The 14435-nt window shown below is 49.1% G+C and overlaps 1 protein-coding gene across 2 annotated transcripts in view; it reads left to right on the forward strand.

Moving 5' to 3' along the window:
* Positions 1 to 14435, forward strand: part of MYO5B (myosin VB) — a 333306-nt gene that overhangs the window by 296827 nt on the left and 22044 nt on the right. For both annotated transcript variants that reach the window (XM_039228822.1, XM_039228821.1), the window contains exons 27-29: positions 4447 to 4512; positions 8211 to 8450; positions 9536 to 9636. In XM_039228822.1, coding sequence (XP_039084753.1) covers positions 4447 to 4512; positions 8211 to 8450; positions 9536 to 9636 — 407 coding nt within the window. The remainder of the gene's footprint in view (positions 1 to 4446; positions 4513 to 8210; positions 8451 to 9535; positions 9637 to 14435) is intronic.

The following is a 14435-nucleotide window of genomic DNA, read 5'->3' on the forward strand; positions in this document are numbered from 1 at the left end:
GGGCAAGGGATTCCCAGTGGCAAATCTAGGGAGAGCCTGTGGCATATGTCACACATACTTGCAAAGGGTGCTAGGATGTGTGATTAAAGTGTAAATACAAGCTGGAGTCTAATTTTAACAGAAAAGTGATTGCCCTTTACCTGAAGCCTGGTATGGACTTGAGTCTACCCCCACTGGGTTAGGGGTAGACTAAGTTTGTGTCACTCACTTTTCTATCCCACGATTGCTCCCTGGCCTCAGTCGAGATTATCATTAGTGCCTTGGATCTCAAAAGGATATTGCTTGAGACCTTGGTGTCACCAGATGTTCCACTTTCTCTGTCAGGGACCCCCTAGGCACCATGTGCAATGCTTAGCACTGAGCTAGTGCTGGGTCATAGTAGGTATTCAAACTATTTGCGGGGCATTTGGGTGGCTCAGTCAGTTAAGCATTCGACTTCAGCTCAGGTCAGATCTCACAGTTCGTGGGTTCAAGCCCCGCATCAGGCTCTGTGTTGACAGCTCAGAGCCTGGAGCCTGTTGCGGATTCTGTGTCTCCCTCTCTCTCTGATCCTCCCCCACTCATGCTCTGTCTCTCTCTGTCTCATAAATAAACTAAAAAAAAATTCAAACTGTTGATTAAACAAGAAGGGGTAAAAATGTAAGAAAAACCCCTAGCCATTGAGGAGTTTATGATCTAGTTTGGGGGGACCAGACCTAACACAAGTGAAAGTGAAAGTGAAAAATAACATTGATACTGTTCAAATAAATGCAAGGTTGGGTAGAGATTGGCACTGTAGGAATAGAGCCCACTGAAGTTAGCAGTGATAATAGAAGGACGGCTTCTAATGGGATAGAAAGGCCAGTTCTGACATGGGTCATATCATTAGCTGACCTCATCATGGGTTTGTCAGAGGTCTTTGTTCTCAAGCCTGACTTGCCCATTGTGGGGTTCAACCCCCCTCCCTGCTTCTCAGCCCTGCTTCTGCCTCTACACACAGTCTCATTTTGGTAACACGTGCATTCCCTTTCCCTTCAGATGTGATATAGATGTTGGTCTGTATTGCAAGAACATTCTTGGGTATTCTGAGCACTAAGTGGGGAGGTAAATCTTGTTGGTGGACTCCAGTCTCTCAGGTAGATTAGATTGGAGGGTGAACGGGTTAGGTTTACAAACGTCCCTCAGAAGAGAAGTGGTCCTGACAGGCAAGCGCAAATCAAATCCATTAAAAGCTACACAGATGACATCAGACCACGTCTGTTGTACAAGTCCCCAGCCCACCCAGCTATCCCCAAAGGTCCATTCTCCAGATTCCCCACCACAGAAATCCTAAATAACTTTGAAATCTTGGCTTTAGGCTTTCTCTTTTTCTTGATACCAAATAAAAAGGGATATCCCTTTCTTGAAAAATAATCCTTGAAGGCACCTGGGTGGCTCAGTCGAGCATCTGACTCTTAGTTTTGGCCCAGATCATGATCTCACAGTTCATGGGTTCAAGCCCTGAGTGGAGCTCTGTGCTGACAGTGCAGAGTCTGCTGGGGATTCTGTCTCCCTCCGTCTCTGCCCCTCCTCCTCTTTCTCTCTCTCAAATAAACTTCAAAAAAGTTATCACTGAACAAGAGTTAGAATAGGCTTGGCTTATAGCCCTGAATGTGTATTGAGGATCTCCCTTTAAGGAGAAAGATCTTGTTTCTGACAGAGTGTGGTAAGAAAGGCAGGAGGTAGGTCATGGGATGGAAGGTATGGAACCCCCCTCTCTACAGCACTCTGAAACTGAGCTTTCAGGGATCATGTTCTTGGATCTGCCCCTGGTCCCAAGAGGAAACCTGAGCCACCTGGATCTTTTCTGTGGAGAGATGTGGTGTGGGGTCGCAGCTAGAGAGAGAAGTCTATAGGACATCCCATCAGTGTGGGAGTGGCAGTCTGCTGTGAGGATGGGGCCTCTGACAGCCATGCTGTCCCTGTGTTTGACTTCCCATCCATCCAGCTCCCTTTCTCAGAGCATGGCAAAGTCACTTTTGCCTCGAGGGTGATTCCAGTGGGTTGTCCACTTAGAAACATAACTGCCAGTCCGCCTTAATATAGCCCCTTGACCATGGATGATCTCTGTTTTCTGAGAACCAGATGCACTCAACAATTATGAGTGGCCATGCGGCAAACCCACACTTCACCAAACACAAGTACAAGCCTCTCACTGGGGCAGCAAATGAAGAGCCCACCCTGAGGAGTCCTGTCCAGTACCATGAATGGGGCAGAAGCCAAGCCAGAGAGTGTACCCTGGACAGCGGCTTTCCCAGATTGCTCGGGTAGGAGACCATGTGGTCCATGCAGCAGCCTTAGATCTGGGAGAGTCTCCAGGAGGTGCTCCCATCCGTCCTGGTCTGTATGTCTGGGCACACCTAATCCATGCACAGCAGGGAATGGCCTTACCTTGGACTTAAGGTTGCTAGCACTGCAGATAATCTAATTAAGCACTGTCAGGTTTTAGTGCCAAAACCCATTTTATTCAAGGACTGTCATGCACTACTTGAAATCACCCCCATACAGTTAACCATTTATGCAGGTGTTTCTGCCCTCTTCTTATTGGCAATTCAGGTTCAGTAGCTGCCAGACAATTATAGGAGTCATTGGTTCGCTGAGTCCTGATGGGCTAGCATCACAGCTGTTGCTGTTGTTTAATTCCTTGGAATTAAACTCAGCATTTTACTGAGCATCAAGGGGGCCAGCTGCCAGACTCCCTGCTGTAGGGTGACATAGGGGAAGCAGGCTTCTCCACAAAGCGCTTAGTGATTCAGTTGGGAAAACTGAATACATATGTTCACACACATCCCAAAAAAACCAAGAGTAGCTCATTAAGCTCCTTAATAAGCACATAATTATTATATATTAATCTTCTTAAATGTATAAGTGTTATGGTGCTACTTTCCTCGGCTGATGAAACACAGTCCCACAAACTGGATGGCTCCAAACAACAGAAATTTGTTCTCTCGTAGTTCTAGAGGCCAGGAATAAAAAATTAAGGTCCCAACAGGGCCATGCTCTCTCCAAGGCTTTTGGGGAGAATCTGCTCCATGCTTCTCTCTCAGCATCGGGTGTTGCTGGAAACCCTTGGCATTCCTTAGCTCCAGTTCCTTGACTTGGCACTGTGTGACTCCATTCTCTGCCTCCATCTTCAGGTGGCATGCGTGTGTGTGTGTGTGTGTGTGTGTGTGTGTGTGAGAGAGAGAGGGAGAGAGGGAGTGCGCGCACGCACACGAGAGAGAGAACGAGTGAGGAACGAGAGATCTCCTTGTAAGGGCACCAGGCGTAGCATATTTCCCTAATGACGTCATCTTGATTTTGATTTTTATCTGCAAAGATCCCATTTTTTTTTTTTTTGAAGAGCTACTAAATTTATTTTGGAAGCTGCTATAATCTTTCAAAAATAAGGCAAGAACAAGAATAGAAAATATAGCACTAATTTTGCTTATGAACCCAGATACAAAATTTTTTTAAAAAATCAACATTGAATTGGTCATGTGTTAAAAAAGGTACTACCCAATAGTCAAATATAAAATGTCACAGAACAGTAGGAACATTTCTACATTAAAAAAATCTCTCAGTATAGTTCAACATATTAACAAAATGAGGGAAAAGTCTGTATAATCATCTTACTAATTGCGGAAAAACCACCCAATAAAATGCAATACTCAATCATAAACCACTTATCAAATTAAAAATAGAAGATTATTTAACCCAGTAAATACACATGTCAAAATTCCACAAAATACATGGTATAGGATACTATTTCAAGAAATATTTCTGTGAAGACAAATGCAAGTATTTTATTTTTTTAAATGTTTTATTTATTTCTGAGAGAGAGAGGGACAGTGTGAGCAGAGGAGGGTCAGAGAGAGAGGGAGATACAGAATCTGAAACAGGCTCCAGGCTCTGAGCTAGCTGTCAGCACAGAGCCCGACGCGGGGCTCGAACCCACGAACCGTGAGATCATGACCTGAGCTGAAGTCGGACGCTCAACTGACTGAGCCACCCAGGCACCCCAAATGCAAGTATTTTAACTCCTATTCATTTAATATGCTATTTATTAATAGGCATTCTGGCTATTAAATCAATTAAAAGTGGGATTTGACAGATAAATTATAAATTAGGTCACATTCACAGAGTACCATGCTTTGGACTTCCACATGTTTTCTGGAGATATGATTCAACCTGTAACATAGTGTATACATATTCACATGCCTAACCATCTGGGAATAAAGTGATGGAGACAGTGAAGACAGGCAGGAGGGTCATTTACAGAGAGCTTCCTGGTGGCCTGAAGTAGGGCCCCATATTCTGGAGGTAGGAAGGAAGTGGACATGGGGCAGGGAGTGTGGGCAAAATGAGCATGTTTTCTGTGGTTGGAAATACTGCCATGGGGCAGCTGTCTGTGGTCCCTGCTCACCTTCTGTTTCCTTATCCGTGCAGGAGGAACAAGCAAAGAATGATCTAGATTTGGACCAGGATGCAGATCTAGCCTACAATAGTCTGAAGGTAAGATTGTTGGCCGACAAGTTCCCCAAACTCTCACCCTGTGGAGAATGGATGACTGAGTCTGTGTGTAAGTGGAGCCATAAGCACACAACGTGACACTTCCGATTCTTCATCTGTGAAACAGAGGCAAATGTGTACTTACTACAAGGAGCTATAATCTCTACTTACAGGAGCCCCAACGATAGGTGTCCCACAGTTTAGTTTAGCTTGGACCCTAACTAGCTGCAGTTAGTGCAGACCCCACTGGTCAGAGCCTTCATCCTTCAAGACTGCCCCCATTTCAGATGCCAATCACATCTGTAAGTCCCCAGGTTATCCACACTTCTGTCCAACTTGGCTACAAACCCGGGGTTTCCATGACCCCCTTCTCACATTTGGTCACATGTTAGAGCAGCCCACAGAGCTTAGGAAAGCATCTGATTTACTACTCCTGGTTTATTATAAAGGCTACAGCTCAGTAGGCAAATGAAGCAGACACAGGTGTGCAGGAAGGGGCTCAGAGCTTCCCCCCACCTCCACATGCTCACCAGCTGGAGGCCCTTGGAACCCTTCACCTATGGGTCTCCATTACTCAGGCACCAGTGATAAAATCATTGGCCATTGATGTTTAGCTCAGTCTCCAGCCCTCCTCTTTCCCTCTCAGGGCATCTGTGGGTGGGGCGTAGGCTCCACTGCTCTGACCTCAGGATTGGTTCCCTGGTACCCCGTCCCCATCCTCACTGGCATGAGCTAGCTGGGGCTGAAAGGGACTTATTATGACTAACAATGGACACTTCCCTCACCCCCAATAGGAAGCACCAAGGGTTTTAGGACCCCTGAGTCAGGAACCAGGTGCTAAGAACAAATATAACAAAAGATGTTCCTCTTGCCTCCATTGCTAGGAACCTGGGACAGAGGCTACATATACATGTTACTATATCACATATGTTTTTACCTACTTGATACAGTGAGTTATGTGGCCAATGGGATGACTTCACTTTGAAAAGTGATCCAGACTTACACGGAGAGACGTAAGGCACAGGGATGTCCCCCTGCACCCAGTGCTGGCCCCTCGAGAACTGGCAGGATTGGAGGGTAGAAGGCCTCAGGCCCCAGGGCAAGCAGGCCTATGTTTACTACAGTGATGGGGGGGCTAGGCCCCCAGGCAAAGAGGGGTGTACAGAAAGGGGCATCAGAGCATTCCCCCTCTCCCATCCCCAGGGACTTGGGAATTTGCCCAGTCTGCCGGGGTCCATCTGGTCCCTCTCACAGGACCACAGAGAACTCTGGTAACCACTGCATTGCCCCAGGAGACCAGCCCTGAATCATGCCCATGGTTTTTTGAACAACTAGGGCCACAGAAGTGGGTGCTTTGTAAGGGTTTTCCTTTTTTGAGTTAATGATTTAGACTTATTTTCTGCATATGATATTTAAAGGTTTAAGACCCCGTGGAAGAGGGGTGGGTGTGACAGATTTCTGTGGTGCATGCCATTCCTCAGCTGCCTTCTCTGAGCAAGTGAACAGTAGGCTGTTGTACAACTGGTAAAGATAAGGGGCATCTGGGTGGCTCAGTCAGTTAAGCATCCAACTTTGGCTCACATCATGATCTCGCAGTTCATGAATTTGAGCCCCACATTGGGCTCTGTGCTGACAGCTCAGAGCCTGGAGTCTGCTTCAGATTCTATGTCTTCCTCTCTCTCTGCTCCTCCCCAACTTGTGCTCAGTCTCTCTCAAAAATACATTAACATTTTTTAAAAAAATGGTAAAGCAGGTCTAGCCCAGTGGGTTTCTAGGACTGGTCCTGGACCAGCATCACCACAGGCATAATAGAAATGCAAGTCGTCAGCCTCAGCCTGGACCTGCTATATCACAAGCTCTGAGATGGGGCCCAGCAGTCTGCTCTCTCTCACCCTCCCGAAATTTCCATTGCCCACCCTAGTCTGCGAGCCACTCTTCGAGTCTACGGGCAAGGTGCTGCCTCTAAGACTCCCATTTTAAAGTCAGCTCAAAAACTCTCCCTGCATTCGGATCCTGGGGAAGATGCTCACACTGCTCCCCCAGGCTGTATCCCCACTGCCAGCCTGGGCCAGGCTCAGACAGGGCTCACTAAGTACTTAAAACTCTTGAATCTCCATTACCACTCTGCCCTCTTAGGCCATGATCCTGAGGTCCCAGGACCTGGTTTTTCCTTCGTTGTCTCTGGTGAAACCTGACTTAACCTTTGCACCTTGTCACAGAGGCTGGTTTCTGGAAGGACCAGTGCTGTGGAGGCTGCATTTCTTCTCACTTAACAGATGCAGACCTTGAGGGAAGTAATGCAAAATGGGGCTTTTAGGCAAAGCCCCCTCAGCGGGTATTTAGTGGGCCCCTGCTATGTGTCCAGCTGAATGCTTCCTGAGGGCATGAGGCAGGGAGGTGGTGTCCTTTGCCCTCCAAGTGTAGACTCTGAGCAGACCAAGATCTAAGCAGATGATAAGTCTACACACCAGACTATTCAGGCATCTTTTCCAACATGATCCTTACCAAATTGGATTTGAAAAACCTACCCACAAATACATGGGTGAGATGAAGCTACTCTAGGAAGGACCCCTTGATGAGTAGTGATTTTTGCTGAAATTACCAGAATTTCAGAACTTCCCCCGATCCTTCTCTAATACATAAAGGGACAGAAGCACACCATTTGGGTACAGGGTTCAAGGCTTAGGCAGGCCCCATGTGGGGGTGAGTTGGGGTGGAAGGGTCCTCGGGCCAGTCACCCTTGGCAGAGATTGCTGGCAGGAATCCTGGACTCCAGTTCTGACAGAGGCTCCTAACCTCACTGTGAGTCTTCTCTGCTCTGTCCTCAGCTTCCTCATTCAGAAAATGGAGCAATTATTTATATGGCCTCCTGGTTCTGTGGTCCTTTGGCTCTGTAATAATTGTGCACCCAGTCATTCCTTATTCACATTATAAGGGTTTGTGGGGGAAATTTTGAATTTCATGTATCCCAAGACCCTAAGAGTATTATATATGTGATTATCAAACTTTATATGGTTTGACTTTGTCAAATACAAAGCTAAACATTACACCCAGGAAACCTAAAATACATTCTAAAGTTGTTTTGATGGTATTTTTGACTGCACACAGGTAGCTTTTCTTCTGCCATTGACAGTTGGTGGCTTTCTGTGTGACCTAAATGACAAAGGTGTGTCCCTAAGATACTCCAAAACATTGGTCCTGTGGTGCCCCTTGGAACAAGTGCGTTGGATAGGAAGGCTCTTGAGATCAGTTTAGGAAACCCTGGGATCCTTACACTCTCTTGGAAAGTCACAAAGTACATTAATATATTAAGTTTCTAGGAAGTCCAGTGTTAAAAGCATGTTGTTTAAAATTAACCTGGCTTTTCCTCAACTGGGTATCATGGCCAAATACATTTAGAAATTAAACACCGTTAATCTCCATGGGGAATGCTCTCCTAGAGGCCTCAGGTCAGATGCTTCACACCAGTAACTTCGGGTTGTGGGTTCAAATCCAGACCCCAGTTTTAACTATTACTGACCTTTTTCCAGTCAGAACTTATTCCATGGGTTTCACTGTTAAAACGAGAAGTTTGCTCCTAGCTTCATGGCGGGTGTTGGGGCAGGCTGATTCTGGAAGGTGGAGAAGGAAGCCCTCATGGGGAGAAGAGACTGCTCTAGATCTAGGGGGATATGGAGTGTGCTGCTTGGTCTGTCTTCCAGAGGCAAGAGCTAGAGTCAGAGAACAAGAAGCTGAAGAACGACCTGAATGAGCTGAGGAAAGCCGTGGCTGACCACGCCACACAGAACAACTCCACCCACAGCTCCCCTGACAGCTACAGCCTGCTGCTGAACCAGCTCAAGTTGGCCAATGAGGAGCTCGAGGTTCGCAAGGAGGAGGTGCTCATCCTGAGGACCCAGATTGTCAGCGCCGACCAGCGCCGGCTCGCCGGCAAGAGCATGGTAACAAGATGACAGCACTGGGTGGGCTTGTGAGGGGTGACACTAGGTAGTATGTGCCGTGTTTTGCTTCCATAGCTTTACCCGTGGGCTCCTTAAACCCAAAAAATGCAGACTCTCTTACTCTAGGGTCTCCTCTAAAGGCACAGCAAGGCACTTGCTGCCTTCTCAGCATGACCTTTCATGCAAAACTTTACTGGAAGTTTCTAGAATCTTCTGAAGTTACTCAATATGAACATGTTCAAAAAGAACAAGACACAGAATTAGAAACAAGAGCAATGGCCTGAGCCGCCCCCTTGGCCTTGTATTTCACCTCGTGCTTTACCTCTTGCTATTGACTTTGATTCTGAGATAGAGGAAGTCTTTCAGCCCACCCAGGGTGGCAAGTCTGCCTTAGCATTTGTCCCTAATGCTTTCACCTTCTGGGACAGATTGGGGAGTGGGAAGGGGCAGACAGAAGCCACCTGGGTCACTCTGGGCATGGCCCTGGGATGACATGGAGGGGATAAGTAAGCCCTCATGAGTGTGGAGGATCAACACGGAGACAGATTTTCGCCCTGCCCTTCAGATTGGGGTGCTGTGGCCTCAGAGACCCTGTCACTGCCATCTCCCCCCCCCCCCCCCCCCCCCCCCCCCCCCCCCCCCCCCCACTCCACGTTCAGAGCCTTTTACAGGCAGGCCTTGTCATTCTGTGGCTTCGAAAGTGCCTTTCATGCCTGGGTTTAACTGCTGTTTACTGAGGTCATCTTAGGCCTTTCCTTTTTCCCCAAAAGCTAGTTTTTGTTTAATTTTTTTAATGTTTATTTTTGAGAGAGCAGAAATGGGGAAGGACAGAGAGAGAGGGAGATGCAGAATCCGAAGCAGGCTCCAAGCTCTGAGCTGTCAGCACAGAGCCCAATGCGGGGCTTGAACTCACAAGCCCTGAGATCATGACCTGAGCCAAAGTTGAATGCTTGACCAACCGAGCCACCCGGGCGCCCCCTCAAAAGCTTGTTTTTATGCTTCTGTATGTACAAAGTCTATAAAGTCATTTTGCAACAGTTGTTTATGTAACCAGAGTTATTTTTTTTTAATCTGGGACCTTCTAGGAGCCGAACATTAATGCGAGAACAAGCTGGCCTAACAGTGAGAAGCATGTAGATCAGGAAGACGCCATCGAGGCCTATCATGGGGTCTGCCAGACAAACAGGTAAGTCCTACCTCATGGTGCCTGTACCTGGAGGAGGCAATGGGGAAGGGCCTCGCCCAACCTGATGTGTGAAGGCTGTTTCTCAGACGCTGCTCAGCCTCAGGGTTTACGTAGGAAATGAGGTGGAATAGACTCCGCGAGTCCCACGCCCTCAGCAAACCACTTGTCAGCTTCAGCAAGACTCGGTAACACAGCTGGAGCTTCCAGAGCCCAGATCTTGTGAAGAGCATTTGGAAAGGGAGCCTCCTTGCAAGTATTGACAGGAGGAGTGAGGAGTACAAGCTGACAGTGCCCCACCCTCACCCCCCAGAGGGAAGCCAGCACCAGATGAGCCCAGCCAAGTTGTGGGAGGGGCTCTTCCTGCGCCAGCTCTTGGCTTTATTTCTTTTTAGAACGAGCACATGGGGGGGGGGGGGGCGGGCGGCGGTGAAGAGGGGCAGAGGTAGAGAATCCCAAGCTGTCAGCCCAGAGCCCAACATGGGACTCGATCCCATGACCCTGAGATCATGACAGGAGCAGAAATCGAGTCAGACGCTCAACCAGCTGAGCCCCCGCCCCTCTCCCCCACCCCAGGCAGGCACCCATTTATCTTTTCTTCAACCCAGCCAGTGGGGCCCCAGTGCCTGTCATTTAAGAGCTGGAACCGAAGCCAGGCACCCAAGAGGCTGGATGGCAGAACTTGACCACTACCACGTTGGCTAAAATGAGTTTTCCCTGGACTTTAATGAACAGACCTCTAGTCCCTCCTTAAGTGTAAGCCGCCTGGGTTATGGCAAGGGAGCCTGGCTGAGACCCCAGGGCATTGTGGCCAAGGGCTGGCTTACCAAGTGCGTAGTAACTACATTATAACGGCTCCGTGCCTCAGTCTCCTCCTCTGAACTGGGGACAGTCACAGCAGGTAACCTCACATGGAGACTGAGAAGGTCAGGTGAGTTAGTCTGCGTCTTGCACTTAGAACCCTTCCTGCCATGATTGCTGTCTTTGCCTCTCGGTGCCCCCGTGGGTACAGGTAAGAACAGAGCCGGCCTTTTCCCCGACCACCTTTCTCTCACCTCTACTCACTGACTGGTGATTAGTCACTAAGCATTTGTACAGAGTTAATGAAAACTGCGAGCCCATCCGGAAACTGTCAGTGGGTGCCGCTGAGGGCAGCGCGAAGTCGTCTGCAGGAATGGCACAGTGCCTCAGAGACTCAGCGCTGTGATTGCCATGTCTTCTAAACTCACCCCTGTTTCTGCAGATAGGGAAACTGAGGCCCAGAAAGGGGGAGCTGCTCTGACAAGCGGCCAGCTTGAAACCGAGTCAAGGTACAATGCCGAAGGCCTGACTCTGAGGCTGGGCTGCTTCCCACCCACTGTGTAGGTAATCAGAAGATGCAGGCATTCTAGCAAGACACCCTCCCCCCCCCCCAGGAAAGTCAATTTGCAGAGATGCGATTCTGTCCCCCAAAGGAGGGAGAACAGGAAATGAAGGTGACCCTCTCTCAGTGCTGAAACTGGAGTCCAGATTTAGTAAAAATTATCTTGGGTGAAGAAATGCATTGAATAAGAAAAAAAGAGCACAGGAAATACTTGGAATTAAAAAAAAAAAAAAGGTAGGGGGGAAACAAGCTGGACTTTGACAAGCTAGGGAATGTATCTTTCTGATCTTCAGAACTGCAGCTGTTACCAGCTCTCTGCTCCCTTTTTATTCACCCAAGTGGTCGTCCGGGATCCAGTCCCAGGGGCTCCTTACTACCCTGGATTTGTCTTCCTTTGCAGCAGCAATAATTCTGGTAATAAAATAAAAATAGCTTTTCTTCGATGTTAAAATATTTCTGTTCCCAGAAATGGTATGATAGGAAACTAATAGCCTGTGAAACCAAGTACAGAAAGGAGCTGCTGGCTGTCTCCGGAGCAGAGTGGGAAGCCGGAAGCACCAGTTCCCCAGTGCCTGCCACCCCTGGAAAGCGAGCCTTGCAGTTTGTGTCTCGCCCACACCGTGATCCCAGCAGGGAGTGAGGACAGCAGTGGGCAGGGGGGTGCAGGCGTGATTCCTAGAGCTCAGCAGCGAGGCCATCTGTGACCAGGGCTGCTCCTGTGATAAAAGCACCCTGATGACCGAGCTGCGTTTCCTCTCCTATGATTTCCCTCTAATGGAGAGTGTTCTGGTTTGAACAGAAGTTGTGTTATGCATGTGTAATTTGGGGTGGGAGGGACTGCAAAGCTCTGTCCCCTCCCCAGGAAAATCTTGCACTGCTGCACTGAAGTTTGCCAAGATTTATGGAGGGATTCTAGACACTCTCGCATGCCCGGTCATCCCCCTCAGAGTCCATGGTAACCCCAGTTTAAAACTTCTTATGCTTACTAACTTCCAGAGTTTATAGAGCTCTGTTTGATCCTTACAATTGTGTCTTTTCCTTTGTTTTCAAGTTTGGGAGGGAGGCCAGTATTGAGGGCGGCTCTGGGAGGAGCCACAGGAATGTGGATAGCTCTTCTGCTTACAGAAGGGGCTCTCATTTTCACATTTTGGGAACTAAGAAACCACCAACATTATAACCATTTTCTGTATGGCCAGAGTCACGAGACGGCTGGTCTTTGCCCCAGAGGTGGGGGTCTGGAGGGAATGGGGAGGATGGGGAGCCAGGTGGGGCGGAGAGTCCTGCTCCTGGCAGCCTGGCCTCACCTCCAGCCGTGCACTCAAGGTCGCAAAGCTAAGGAAGAGCAGGCGTGTGTGGTGGGAGCTCAGGTCTGGGGCCAGGAATAGTGCCCCTTTGGAACAGTGCTCCTTTGGCCACTGGCCATTTCCACGCAAGTCTGTCAAACCCCAAAGAGAGACTTAGGGTGCAGTATTGGACCTTGGCTTGGGTCCCAGGAAACCGGGCAGCCCCTCCTCCCAGCAGTTTCCGGGAAACAACAGGAGGCCCAAAGGTAGCTTTGCCTGATGGCACCTGGGCTTGGACAGGTAGACCTGGGGCTGTTACTCACCCCCTAATGGGCCTGCTTGGGGATCCTGTTGAACCAGAAAGAGGTGCGTGCAGACTCCTTAGGAGGGGCTTGGAGTTCCGTGGCCCCTTTGGCCCTGAGCCCCAGCTGCTATGGGATGCCTCGCTCGGAACAGTGGAGAAGGAAGAGCCTCCTGCTCCCCAGCTCCCTTCTCTCAAGTCCTCACTGTAACTGCCCCTGGCTAGAAATCCTCAGCTGGCTTCTGTGAGGTGATCATTCCCTCCTAAGTGTTCCCAGGATTCAGTGGGTCCCGAGCCATCAGCTCAATTCCCATCTGCTGTAATTCAGTGGCATATTTGTCCACAGAGCATCCTGTTCATGGTATTGGGGTTGCTGCCTCCCTTTCTTAGAGATTGTGGGGAATCTCTTGGGCAGTTGGGTAGAAATAAGGATATCGGTGGAGCACAACATGCTCTTTTCAGAAACTGGAAACTGACCACCATCGTGCTCATACGAACCTTGCCGGTTTCTGTCCACAGGGAGGTGGGTCCTTGGCAGGGACAGATGGATGGCTGTTGGGTCATAGCCCTAATGTTCTGCATGAGAGAAAGCAAATATTATCCTAGGACAATAGGCAAACATACCCTTTGGGGTGGTAGTTCTCCACGCTCCTGCAGTTGAAGGCTTTACCTGTGGCTTATTCAAGTGCGTCTGCAGCCTCCTTGAGAATGGAGCTCAGCACAGTGGTGTGTACACCAGAGACTCTCCGTGAACGTTTGTTAATTTAATTGACATCAGGTACTTAACATTTTTTAAAAAAATTCCGTAAGCTGTCATTTGGGGTTTTCCTTCTCATACCACCAGGTGGCGCGCCCTCCCAGACCTTCGGTCCTAATAGCACACAGAGGGGAGGGAGAATCTCTCCAGAGGAATTGGTTCTCTCTCATCCAGGAACAAAGGCTGGACCTGGAGCTGGTTGACTGCTTTTTAATTTACTGGTTTGCCTGACTTCCTGAGCGCTGTGGGACGACTGGCCCCCACAGTCTCTCCTTTTATCTTTGTGCATACTGCCTCGCGTGTTTCAGAATTAAGAATTCTGAGAGTGTCTCCCTCTGAGCAGGAATTTAATGCCAACTTCCTCACTGTGTAACTCAGCAACACACAGACACCTGGCAGAGGGCGAGCAGTGGTGCCCTCCTCGGGGCATCTGGAGGGCCAGCCGGTGTGGGCAGGGGACGAGCCACAGACCAGGTGCAGAAGCCCACCTGGGTTCTAGCCCAGGTGTCCGCGTCAGGAAAGTCCTCTCCATCTTGGGATCTCTCCACACATGGTGGACAGGATGGCTGGAGCAAAAGATCCTGCATTCCTGTTCAGCAATGCCTGGAATTCCTTCCAGTGGCTGCCCACTTGGGTTCAAGCACTAGTTACTAAAAGGCCCTAGTTAGCTGTGTGAATAGCTGAGAAGGGCAAAGGGGCTAAGCCGTCAGCTCCCCTTTGATGCGGCCCAGGTCGCTTTTGGGTTTGCTAGGATAGATGGGGGACACACAGGCGGGGTAAGTGCTAAGCACAGGAGGGGACAGCAAGAAGTCTACAATAAAAGGCAGTCTCTGGGGAGGCCCAGCCTAGGTGAGAGCTCTGGACATTTTTTTTTTTAATTTTTTAATGTTTTATTTATTTCTAGGAGAGAGAGAGAGACAGCGTGAGCAGGGGAGGGTCAGAGAGAGAGGGAGTCACAGACTCTGAAACAGGCTCCAGGCTCTGTGCTGGCAGTCAGCACAGAGCCCGACGCGGGGCTCAAACCCACGAACCGCGAGATCATGACCTAAGCGAAAGTCGGATGCTTAACCGACTAAGCCACCCAGGCGCCCTGAGAGC

This window comes from Hyaena hyaena, unplaced genomic scaffold (assembly GCF_003009895.1).
Source record: "Hyaena hyaena isolate Hyena2069 unplaced genomic scaffold, ASM300989v1 scaffold_33, whole genome shotgun sequence".
Taxonomy (NCBI): domain Eukaryota; kingdom Metazoa; phylum Chordata; class Mammalia; order Carnivora; family Hyaenidae; genus Hyaena; species Hyaena hyaena.